The 12300-nt window shown below is 43.8% G+C and overlaps 1 protein-coding gene across 1 annotated transcript; it reads right to left on the reverse strand.

The window, feature by feature from the left end:
* Positions 1 to 2971: 2971 nt before the first annotated feature.
* Positions 2972 to 9096, reverse strand: LOC119557656 (protein disconnected). The gene is made up of 2 exons (XM_037870510.1): positions 8579 to 9096; positions 2972 to 5509 (listed from the first exon to the last, which is right to left on the reverse strand). The coding sequence occupies exon 2, from the start codon at positions 5453 to 5455 to the stop codon at positions 3707 to 3709; it is 1749 nt and encodes a 582-aa protein (XP_037726438.1). The 5' UTR covers positions 5456 to 5509; positions 8579 to 9096; the 3' UTR covers positions 2972 to 3706.
* Positions 9097 to 12300: the final 3204 nt, after the last annotated feature.

A 12300-nucleotide genomic window follows, 5' to 3' on the forward strand; every position in this document is an offset into this window, starting at 1 on the left:
TGTCACATCTCAATAACCCTCGAGTGGTTTTCAATTGTCTCCAGAAATAAAACGCATTTGCATCCCCTACACACACGCGAGTCTATCCCAATCCCATTTTAAATGTTAATTTTTAACGCATTGTGAATTTTTCTAATATTTCATAAGGCCAAAAATGAATGCGAAACGATGAACGAATATTAAATGCTCTTACTTATTGATTGGCCATTTGTTAGTAAAAATCTTATATGATTTTTAAAAAGTTTTAAAGATCCTAAACACTGATAACCCAAAAGGGTTGCCATATTTCTGAATATTTTATTTCTTTGGCAAGATTTGGTTAGCACCCATTCCGTAAAAAAGTGAAAGAGTATTCCAAAGGTTGACTGGCTTGATGGGCGAACCTTTTTGTTTCCGTTCTGCCTCTCCATAACTCGGGGTACTTGAAAAAAGTTACACACCCAACCCCCCTTCTGGCAACACCAACTCCAAAGGCTGTCTCGTGACATCATCCAATTGAAAAACTTAAAAGTAAATAGATCCCAAGAGATGAGGCCGCACCATTCCATTCCTTTCCAATTGCCATTGCGTTTCGTTGTCTTTGCCCGACTGTTCTGTTTGTCTCAAGTGACATCGTTGCCAAGGATCATCTCATAATGTGGCAAGCGTTTAGCTCCAGCCACCCCTGCATCATCACTCCATCAGAATGGGATTTGGAATGGCATTTGGAATGGGTACGGGTATGGGTATGGGTATTGGGATTGGCTTAGCTGAAAACTCAGGGATCTAAATTTCGGTGTTCTGGGCTCTCAGTTCTCAGCTCTGCGTTCTGAACGCCGAGCACGGAACTCTCGACTCATATCATATCCTTCGCTTTTCAAACCACTTGACATTTTCACAGTCTCGCATCCATGTCAATTTTGCGGTTTCGGTTTCATACACCCATGTGGATGCGAGTGTGTGCACAGCTCCATTCCCCACATGAATGCGGAATTTGTAGCTTGGATTTTGTGGGCACACGGAAAGAAACGATTTCTTGAACTTTATGCATAAGATGTGCACAATAATAAGTGATATATTTAAATATTTATATATATTTAAATTCCAGGACGATTTAATAACTTTGTATTATATCTGCTGATTTACAACGTCTTTCAATGGGCACCATTAATAAAAATATTTTTATAGGTGTTGTTCTTTCCGCATTTGTTAAGAAAATCTTTCATTATAATCCAGATTTTGTATATAACTTTAAGAGAAATCGTTACTTTGGGCTAATCAGTAAATTCCTTACCTATATATATGAAGGTTAGGTTAGGTTAGGTTAACATATATATGAAACTCTTGCTAAAATTTGAAGAATCAATCAATGCGTATCCTAATATAATGAACCCTAAGCTTTTATGTTTTTACCACATATTCTTACTGATATGTATATTTGGACTAAGAACTCATTAAATCTAAAGTAACCCCAAATGATTTGTATATATTTTTGTTGACATGAACCTATAGAGATTATAGTTTTAACCCAAGTAGAGAATTTTAACAACCTGTTGTGGATACTGATCAAGAGTATATATACTTTATGGATAACATTTTTGCCCATCTAGAATGTACCATTACTATGGTACCATGCCTAATTAGTCTCTTTAAAGTAAGCCGTGTCCGAGGTGATTGAAAGAAAAAGAGAATTTCAGAGGAGGGAAGAGAAGAGCGCGGTGTTAATATCGTTGCGTGTTTTATAGAATCGTAAATATGTGCGAGAGGCGCACGAGATTGCGAGGTTCGTACTCCCGTCTACTTAGGGTCTTTCTATTTGGCCACTTATACTATAAGTCTGTGTATCTGTGGCTGTATCTCTATCTGTAGCTGTATCTGTATCTGAATATATATCTTTGACTGTTTCTGTGGCTGTGTGCGTGCGCCTGAGTGTGTAATCCGTCCATAAGTGGCCTCAAATGCCTATCCATAATGATGATGATGATGTGGTTGCCGCTGCGACCAATAGTTGGTCATTCATCACGACGATCCGCGGGGGGAGTGCGATATGTACGATATGTACGATATGTACGAGTATTCGGGCATAGGAGGAGTATTATACGGTATGCCATAGTGTAGTATAGTATAGTTGCGGAGCCGAAAACAATTTATGCCGCATGTCACGCCTTCCCCAGAGTCCGTCGGTATCTCGATATCTTTTTGTATCTTTGTATCTCCGTATCTCGGTGCCAATGCGCGCAAGCGGGAGGGAGAGACACTTTCGAGGGCGTTTCCCATTATAGATCTCATCAGACCAATATTATACACATTTGAATCTGGATCCGATGAGACAAACACATACATATGCCTTTTTCGCAGGGGAGAAAGGCTTGCGTGTTGCCACCCCTAAGTTTATTTCAATTCTCAGTACTCATTATGGTAATGATTTTATTCCACTATAAAAAACCAGAAAAGTAGTAAAATTCCACATGACAGATCCTAAACAATTGTCTACAAAATGGCCTATAAAATAGGTGGTCTACATATTGCATATAGTATTTCTTATATAAAATACAAAGGAACTCTGCAGTTGAAGGTCCGCTTATTATTTCAGTATCTTTAAGATATATTCTATATAAATATCAGAAGAACATTAAGAATACTATGTTCTTAGGAACGTTTTTCTTTCTATAGCATATTAAAATATACCTATTCCACCTAAATATTTAGATCAATCCGATGAATCATATTATTTCCCCATAAAGTACTTACTTTATTTCCTTTGTACCTGATCCATTGGAACATGAAAAATACGCATCCGCCCCGAGAACCAATAAAAAAGCATCTTTGATTACATGTTTCTTCAATTTTGCCGTTGTTTATTTGTTAATAAAAACTTAAAATCTTGTTGTAATACAGTACACAATCATCGGGAGGAATTTTCGATTGCGAGAGCAATAACATTTCGTTCTATCAACCATTTTTGATGGATTTATGTTTGGGGGGGGGGGGGTTTCTTTTTAACACACGGGATATGTTTCAATAGAATTCGCTTGCTGTGTTAGTACATCCAAGTTATACAATACATAGTTTTTATTGGCTACGAAAAAAATTGTCTTAAAACTATTTAATATATGCATTCATAATATATATTTCGTTATAAATATCAAATACTTCGTTGTACACCGATCGATCGAGGGGGCAGGGAAACCGAATCCGTTCCTTGAAACCCCGCTTCTGCACTGCCCAGCCCGCTTTTCTCAGATGACAGACTATGTGGATCTCGCAATCCTATACGCACACATTCGCACACTCATTCATACATTCACATTTACTCATCAAACACTCACTGAGGAACGGATTGAATACTATACACTTAGATGTCGCACTACGGTATACATTATACATTATACATAGGGTTCAAAAAAAATTCCATATAACACATGTACGAGCAGAAAAAGCTTAGTTTCGGAGCAATTCCAGTTTCTTTTTTTTCTTTCAGTTTGGAGGGGCGGGCGTAGGCGGCAGGTGGGCGTGGCAGGGTCGTGCCTGAGGAGGAGTGCCAGCCATTTAATGGTCCAGCTTTGGCACGGCCCCACCACCACCTACTCCTCCCAACCAGCACCCCAACATCCAATGTATTCCTCTTAAGATACAAAAAAAAAAAAGAAAGAAAAACAAATTTGACTAAGGAAATCATCTAGAAATCGCTGCAGCGATGGAATCTCTAGAATTTGCCATCCAGAGATTAGACGGAAATCGGCGCATTCGTGGCCGCCGGCGACTGTTGCTGCGGCTGCTGTTGGTGGTGCTGATGGTGACCCAGATGATGGTTGAGCGCCTGCTCCTGGTGGTGGTTCAAGTGGTGGTGACTGAGGGTCAGGTGGTGGTGCAGCTGCTCCTGCTGGTGGTGGTGCTGCTGTAGCTGCTGCTGCTGGTGGTGGTGGTGTTGGCTGTACTGCTGGTGCTGCGTCTTCAGCAGCATGGAGCGGTACACCTCGGACAGGAGGCTCCACATGGGCGGCGAGTCCTTGGCCAGATCGACGGGTGAACCGGCCGGCAGGAAGGCGGTGGGTGGTGGCGCCTGGCTGGAGGCAGCCGCGGCGGCTGCGGCGGCAAACATCTGGGTCTGCAGGAGACGCAAGTGGTGCCGCTCATCCAGGTCCAAAACGGGCAGCGGCAGCATTGGCCGCCGGCTGGACAAGTAGGCATTGTCACTCTCCAGATCCAGTTCCATTTTGATGCTCGTCTGGGGGAGATTTATGCTGGAATTGGGGGAGGAGGAGGACCTGGCAGCGGCGGCAGCGGTGGAGGAGGCGGCGGCGTTTGTGGTGGATCCAGCGGAACTGGAGGCGTTGCTGTCGTGGCGCTTCCGCTTGCCCAACAGCTGGTCCATGGAGAAGGCATCACTGGGAGAGCGCTTCTCGCGCTCCAGCTCCTGTTCCTGCTCCCTTTCCTCCTCCAGATCCTGTTCCTCCTCTCGTTCCCTGTCCTGCTCCTTTTCCACTGATTCCTGATCCTGCTCGGACTTGCGTCGCTTGTGCAGGCTAAAGTCCAAAGGCTGATCAGCCCGCTCTTCATCGGCGGCAGTGGTGCTACTACTGCTGGCCAGGCTTAGGCTGCAGTGCATCTCCTCATCCTGATCCTCGATTTGCTCATGCTCATGCTCGTTGTCCTCCTCATGATCCTCGCTAGAGGCCGCCGGACTGGAGCTATTTGCCTGCATGTCCACATACACAAAGTCGCCCTCATCCTCCGGATCGGCCTCCTGCTCATTGTCCACCGAACCGGAGTCCGTATCCTGGCAGCCCGACGAGGAGGAGGAGGAGAGCAGGCCCAGGCCATGCAAGCCCGCTGCCTGTCCGCCAAACATCACATACGGATGATGGCCATGATGCGGCGGTGGTGGTGGCAGGAGTCCAGGAAAGGCCACCGGAAGTCGTCCGGCGACGGCGGCCGCTGCGGCAGCTGTGCTCGGCGAGAAGACCGGAAACTGCTGGGCCGTCCGGCCATCGTGCGGCGAGATCTTGCGCCGGATGTGCGGCGAATGGAGCTTGGGATTCGGATTGGCGCTATGGCGATTCCTCGAACGCCTCGAGCTGAACACCATGTTGCAACCCTCCACGGTGCACTTGTGCATCTCGCGCAGATGCACCGCCGAAAAGTGAATCTTGAGGGCGCCCTTGTCGCAGAAGGTCTTGAAGCATATGGAGCACTGCACCCGCTTCTTGCCCGTCGCCGGATTGATGAACTGGCCGGCCAGGTTGATGGGCGGTGAGCCCCAGCGACGTGGCTTCAGGGAGGATCCCGAGCCAGAGCCCGATCCCCCCGATCCGGAGCCACTGGATCCGCCGGGTGAGCTGGCTGGCGAGGAGGCGGCATGCGGCTGCTGGCTGGGATGCGATTGCCCCACATGGGAGTGCACATGCTGGTGGGGATGTGGGGCATGGCCCAGCAGATAAGCCGGTGACATGAACGGATTCATTATGTGCTCCATGTCGTCGTCTGTGGTGGATCTGAGTTGCTATGGTGCGATGATGTGATGGTGGTTCTGAAAAACAGAAGCAGAAACAGAAACGAATCGTTAGAAGTGTCAATCAGGGTGTGTCAATCAGGAAGTCACTGAATCGGTCAGTCCTAATCGAAAACTATTGCTAAACAAGTGCCAGGGTGGCTGGACCGACTGGGCAAATCCGATTGCGCAACTATTCGGAATCAACCTTATCGCAGGGAGTCAGCAGGGCAAACTTGGGAACTTGGGCTGTGGACATTGACTCCCGGTCATGGGGCATCCCGCATCCACATCCCCTGTTCAATGCGCAATTAGAGTGCGAAAAGTCAAGGCGGTCAAATAGAATTCAGGGGAGAAAGTTTATTCGGGGGCTCAATTAATCAGTGGCATTACAACGATTACTATGTCATTGCTTAAAGAACCGTTTCCTTATCGATATATAAAAAAAAAAACCTTTAAAGATGGAAAGTATACACTAAAAAGGTCTTTAAGAAGGGATTCCTTACTATATTTTTGACTAAGAATGAAGTACATATAAAAAAGTTCTTTGAAATGATATTTTCCGATACACCTAACTAAAGAGATTGTGCATATGACAGCAAACACCAAGCAGTCTGATTGAAAAGAGCTCTAAACCAATATCTCAAGTGTATTACCCAATTCCCGAATCGAAGTGAAAGCCCCCAAGGAGCTTAGCCAACTTTGTGCAAATCCAGCCAGCTTTATTGCCAATACACAGACAATACACATGCGATATATGGAAATCAGTCAGCCGTATATCGGTGACACAAAAGTCGGCAGATCTTTCAAGTCAGCGATAAAACAGTAGAACACCTTTAAATCAACCTTATACGTTAGTATATAAAAATACTATTTTCTAAGGCAGATTTACAATTAGTTATATGGTTAAAAGAAGCACTATGATTATATTTACAAACAAGAGAAATGTATGTTAGATTTATAAATCTATTTCCCATATCATTCTTGTAATTTGACTTGAAATAATATGACCAATCATCATATAATAAATTTTCTTGTAATCCCCCAAGTTCGCCTTAGGCAAGACCGACTGTACAGTGCACACACATCAGTACTGCCGTGTAAGTGCACATTGCCTCATTTACTTGAGCGAAATCTTTTACAGCTTTTTCGGTTCTACTGGCCATTAAAATCGCCTCTGACAACGACGACGGCGACGACAACATGCGGCGATCAGTGTCGGACTTCGACTTTGGATCCGATCAGTCGGAGTTAAGGCCAGCTTTGGAGCTCAACCCAGAGCAAAAGCAAAAGAGCTAGATTTTTATTGTGGGCTCCGTTCGCTACCGTAATTGTGAGCAGTCGACTTGATGTATAAAAACTAAAAATAAAAAAAAATTGTAAAAAAAAAAACCAAACCCAGGGGCGTCACAAGCTGGGGACAATTGCGGTGAGATGCGGATGACGACGATGGTGATGATCGTGTGTGCGATGTCGTGGCTGGCTATCTGGATTCGATCTCAAAAGTCCAACACACATTCGCATTCGCATTCGCTTTTGCTTTTGCCCAATGCCGAGCTTAACTGAAAACCGAAAACTGAAAACCACATACGGCGACCATGGCTCACAGATACAGAATACAGATGCAGAAAGCCAGGAGATGGTCGCTTTTTATGGGGCTCATTAGTAACGATGACAACAATAGCATTAAAATGAGTGTATGTACACGGGGAAAAAAAGAAAAACAAAAAAGAACTAAGAAAAAGACATTGTCAAGTACTGGGAATCCATCACATACTGACTAGGTGTCGAGAATGGACTTCACCCAAACAAGTTCTCAGAACTTTATTTCCAATGAGATCTTAAATAAGTCAATGGGATTATATATTATATATTCTGGATCACTATTTTAATGGTACCAATAATATTATAATAACAGGGAACCTCTTTACTCAGCCGCTTTATAAGCTTTTCGTGGGTAGTAGTAAAACGCGTATCTCAAAAACAAGTATCTCTCAGAACTTTATTTCCAATGAGATCTTAAATAAGTCAATGGGATTATATATTATATATTCTGGATCACTATTTTAATGGTATCAATAATATTATAATAACAGGGAACCTCTTTACTCAGCCGCTTTATGAGCTTTTCGTGGGTAGTAGTAAAACGCGTATCTCAACAAGTATCCCTCTTTTCTCGCAGTGCTTTCGGTCGACAGATCGAGGTGAGTATGCATGTACATGGGTAATTATTTTTGTCAAACGCTTAAAATGTCTTAAGCCACCGAGGGTGAAAGGGGGGATGCGGGGGGAGGGGCTTAAAGGGGGGGAAAACCAATCACAACTTTTGATGGCTCTCGGACGAAACGTTTTTTTGATTATCGGCAGTGGTGGCAGTGGCAGCAAAATGTTGAAAGTCCCCAAGAAAAGACAAGACGAGGCAAGACAAGACAAGAGAAGACAAGACCGAAGAATTCAGAGAGTAGTTGGGGATTTGGGGAGTTGGGAGCTGTGAGTTAAGAGCTGTGAGACGAGATGGATGATGGAAGATGCCGAGATGTGAGCAATCCAGCGGCTATAATTGCTGTTGTAGTTGCTGTTAATAGTAGTACATTATAATAAGCAGCAGTTCGTGGGCAGGGTAACCGAGGGGTACCTATGGGGTCCGATGGCCCGAAGATGACAACCCCGATGGCCGGACTTCAACAAAAAAGAAAAAAAAAGCAGAGCTCGAAAGCCGCAGACAAAAATCTTAATTACAACTTTGACATTTGGCGTTTCCCCGAAGACCCAACATTTTTTTATATTGTTTTTTTTTTTTGGGCAGCCTAACGCAGAAAATAGAAAAAGTCAGTTTGACACTAGTTCAATTTTAAACAAAGACGGCCAGCTAATCAAAAATGGTATAAGACACTGGGGTATTTTGAATTCCGAATAGGAAGTAAGTTGTCATAACCATATAAAATATAATGTAGCTCTTAAAGGAACTATGTATCAATAAGTATCCTATTCTATTTTAAGATCCTGTCTAAGATTTTAAAGAAAATAACCCATGGATCTTGAAAAATCTCTGTAAAATCTAAGTGCAAAGTGCCGACGGCAAATCACAATCTTCTTAGCCATACATACCTTTTGCTTTTGCTACTTTGGCAGCAAGTTGCCTATGTTTATTGCAGTGTATTTTGGTTTGTTGCTGTTGTTGTGTTAATTGCTGTTCACTTTGTCACAGGTTTGCCATTTAAAAAAATGTTTGGGGTGTCGTTTCCAAAAAGTTATTAAATTCAGATGGTTGAATTCACTGTTTGACTGGTATTTCTATTTGTTTCTCTTGTTGTTTTCATGCCGACGTGCATTTATTTTTGTTTCATTTCGCTCGATATTAAAAAAGTTGGTCGTTCACTGGGCGCACATGCACATACAAACACAGGCGTATGGCATATGCACATGCTATTTTGCGGTACAATCGAATCGAGCCAAAAACACACACACACACACACGCACGCATACACGCGCGGCAGGCAGCGAGAAGTGGACGCGCGGATATGCGGATGCGAATTCGAATGCGGATGCGGAGTTGCGAAGATGCGAAGATGCGAAGATGCGGATGTGCGGAGAGCAGGGACTGGAGAGATCCACTTCTTCGAATGTTGTGGGTGACACTGATTGTCGATTTGTCGTTTCACCGACGAAATTGTGCGGCGACTGCGACGCCGGCAGCGACGCGGGCTGCGAGCGGCGAACGACAAATGCGGCGACACATAGATACACACACGCACACGGGGCGGTGGTGGGTGACAACTTCGCTCTCGCTCTCTCACTCGCTCTCGCACTCGCCCGCTCTCTGTCGCTCTCTCTATCTCTCCCGGCCCCCGGGCACCTGGAACAAAAAGAGTGTGAGAGAGCGCGCGCTATTGGAATTGGCCTTCGCTTCGTCACATTGTCGTCGATGGGTCATTAGGCGCTCTCTGCGCGGGAGCGAGCGAGAGGTGCGACCGCCTTGCAGGCCATCGCATTCGCTCGGTCGGCAAAGCAGTGCTCGGTCAAGAGCAGCCACCGCCGCTCTTACTCTCTCAATTCGGCTCTCCAGCGAAGAGTGTGCGAGCAGTGCGCCTATTGCCGGCCCGCTCGCACACTGTCGTCTGAGTGGACGAGAAACCGTTTCGTTGGGTTGACACATGCGACATGTGTGTGTGTCTCTGTGTGTGTGTGTGTGTGTGGTCAGTGCGGCTCACACAGGCACACGCACTGCCGCCAGCCAAAGAGAACGCAGCTCTCGCTCTCCACCGCTTGTGGGTATGGGTGCGCGTTGCTTTGGTGTGAGTGGCAGTACGGGGCCTGCTCGGGTGTGACAGAGATGGCAATGGCACAGTACAGTGTACGTAATTTGTCGCTGCTGCGACGTCACTTTTTGTCTTGGCCTCTCTACTCCTCTCCTCTCGCCGCTGCGCCTCTCTTCTCGGTGGCTAAAGGTTCTTTTTAAATTTTTGTCATTTGATGTCTTGTCCACTCGGTGTGTCTGCGTGTGTGTGTGTGTGTGTGTGTGTGTCTGTGTGTGTGTGGTGTGGTGTACATGCCCTGTGTCCGTCCTTGTCACTCGCACACGAATGGCCGCAGCGAGCGGCTCTCTTTGTTTTGCGATTGCGCCGTATCTGTGCATCGGTCTGTGTGTGTGTGTGGGTGTTAGTGTCGCTGAGTATCTGTGTGGGTGTGTGTATGGGTGACACTTTGGCAATGGGGGCGATTCGCTTCGATTTTTTTTCCCTGTCGCCACAGCAGCACCAATGGAATTCGAGCACTGGTGACAAAGAAGCGTCGCTGCCGCTTCCTCTCTCCTCCCCTCCCCCTCCCCTTCGCCCCTCTCCCACGTGGCCTATGTAAATCCCATATAAGTATCTGTGTGTGTATATAAATATCTGTGTGTGAGTGTATCTATGTACATCTCCTTGTCGTTTCATTGTCCTTTTCATTGCCGAATTAAAATTATTCTCACCCACACACACATTATGTATTTGCCAGACGTTGGAATGTCCCACATAAAGATACAAACGCACACACACACACAGCCACATGGCTATCCACATTTTCGCATCAATATATCCACACACAATTGTCCAAAAGAAGTTCTTAAAGCGAAACAAAAGCTTTGTACAATTTATATTCGCCCAAAAAGCACGAGAAAAGAGCAGTAAGGACCACCAGATAATGTTGCATACCTAAAAGGCGTTAGCATCCTTCTTAAATTTCACGAAAATGGTCAGTTTTGGGAGTAACTTAGTTGCAGGGAAGATAAAATGTTCAGTTTAGCACAATTCACAATTTGTTGCGACTATTCAGGGCTTTAAAGGAAAAACTATTTGATTTAGTTATTGATAAATATTTAATAGTATAGCTTATAAAGACTTGCCTTAAACTTATAAAACCCTAACTACATGGTTTTCAAACAATAATTGTTTATTTTAATTATTGTAAGCTAATCAATAGTATTATTAAAAAGGAATACTTTAATCTTTTAAAAATCTATCTACATAGTTCGAATTAAAAACGTTTTTTGGTTTTCATTTTTCTTTAATACAGTTTGTTTAAGCAATACATTGGCTATATTTGTTTTAAATTATTTTTGCACTATTTGCAATGATTCTTGACTAAAATACATTTAAATTACAATTAAAGTTTCAATTTTGGGCATTCATAATTGAAACTGCGCTATGCCAATATTTTTCTCAAGTTTTTAGTCCAAATTCCATTGATATAACATTGTTTTGATTAAAATATATGTATATATCCTTCAAGATTTATTAAGTTGTGGTGTTCATAATAAAGATGGTTTATTTTTAGCAACTTCTATGAAATACAACTATATCCCTTATTTGGTGTAGACCTTAAAAATAAAGTAAAATCATATAAATAAAAACTGAAATTTGGATAGGAATTTCTTATAGATTATTCCGCCAAAGGTCTTTAGGAAAATATAAACTTTATTCGGGTAAAATGGAAAACGACAGTAGTGCCCCAAAACGATAAAACAATAATTATTTTTGATATACTATATTGTTAACCTCAGTTCGAAAATATTATCTTAAATACCATTGTAAGAAACAAACATGTTTGAATCCTTGATTGAGAACTGTACTCCGTAACACCTGCAAATTGTGTAAGACTAAAGACTTCTTCAAAAAAGTGTCATCAAGTGAATTGATTTCAGAATAATATCTGATTGTATCAAAGCGTGGAGTGTCTTTACAATCGATTCCCCAGTGCCGAGTGTCACTTTTCAAATCGGCGCCGCCAAGTGGCTTTTGTGAATTGATTGATGTGCGTTCGGAGGTGAAAAGTCAATCCTCAGTTCTCAGTTCTTAATCGGTTTTTCATTTTTTTCTCTGCGACGAATGCGAATGGAAATGTCTTCTATGGGGTCATCGCGATGTCGAATGTCGAATGTCGCCCCCTGTTGTTGGCCAGTGCTAGTCAACACTTTCGTTTTTCCTTTCTCTTCTATTGTATAGCGAAATGCTTTCATTAATCAAAAATCGAAAGAAAAATACCAAAGCGCTCGTTTCTTTCGCTGCGATTCGATTCATCTCGCCCCCTGCCAGATTTTATAAATAATTGCTATCTTATTATGTCGATTGTCGTTGCTGTCGCCGCCGCTCGGTTGGAATCAAATCGGAGTTTTGAGAGTCTTAGGGCATCGGGTCCAGAGACAGGGTCCGTCGAGAGAATCGGAGCCCATAGAATCGGAATCTTTATCAACACGACACGGCACCCTTTGTGCACGAACCGAATTCGAAACGTAATCGAGGTCCGAGAGCCGAGACGAAATCGATCAATCATTTTTCACACTTTGTCGTCCA

This window comes from Drosophila subpulchrella, chromosome X (genome assembly GCF_014743375.2).
Source record: "Drosophila subpulchrella strain 33 F10 #4 breed RU33 chromosome X, RU_Dsub_v1.1 Primary Assembly, whole genome shotgun sequence".
Lineage (NCBI taxonomy): Eukaryota > Metazoa > Arthropoda > Insecta > Diptera > Drosophilidae > Drosophila > Drosophila subpulchrella.

Excerpts from the sequence above, each read along its gene's own strand:
- LOC119557656 (XM_037870510.1), bottom strand. The coding sequence starts at position 5,455 with ATGGAGCACATAATGAATCCGTTCATGTCACCGGCTTATCTGCTGGGC.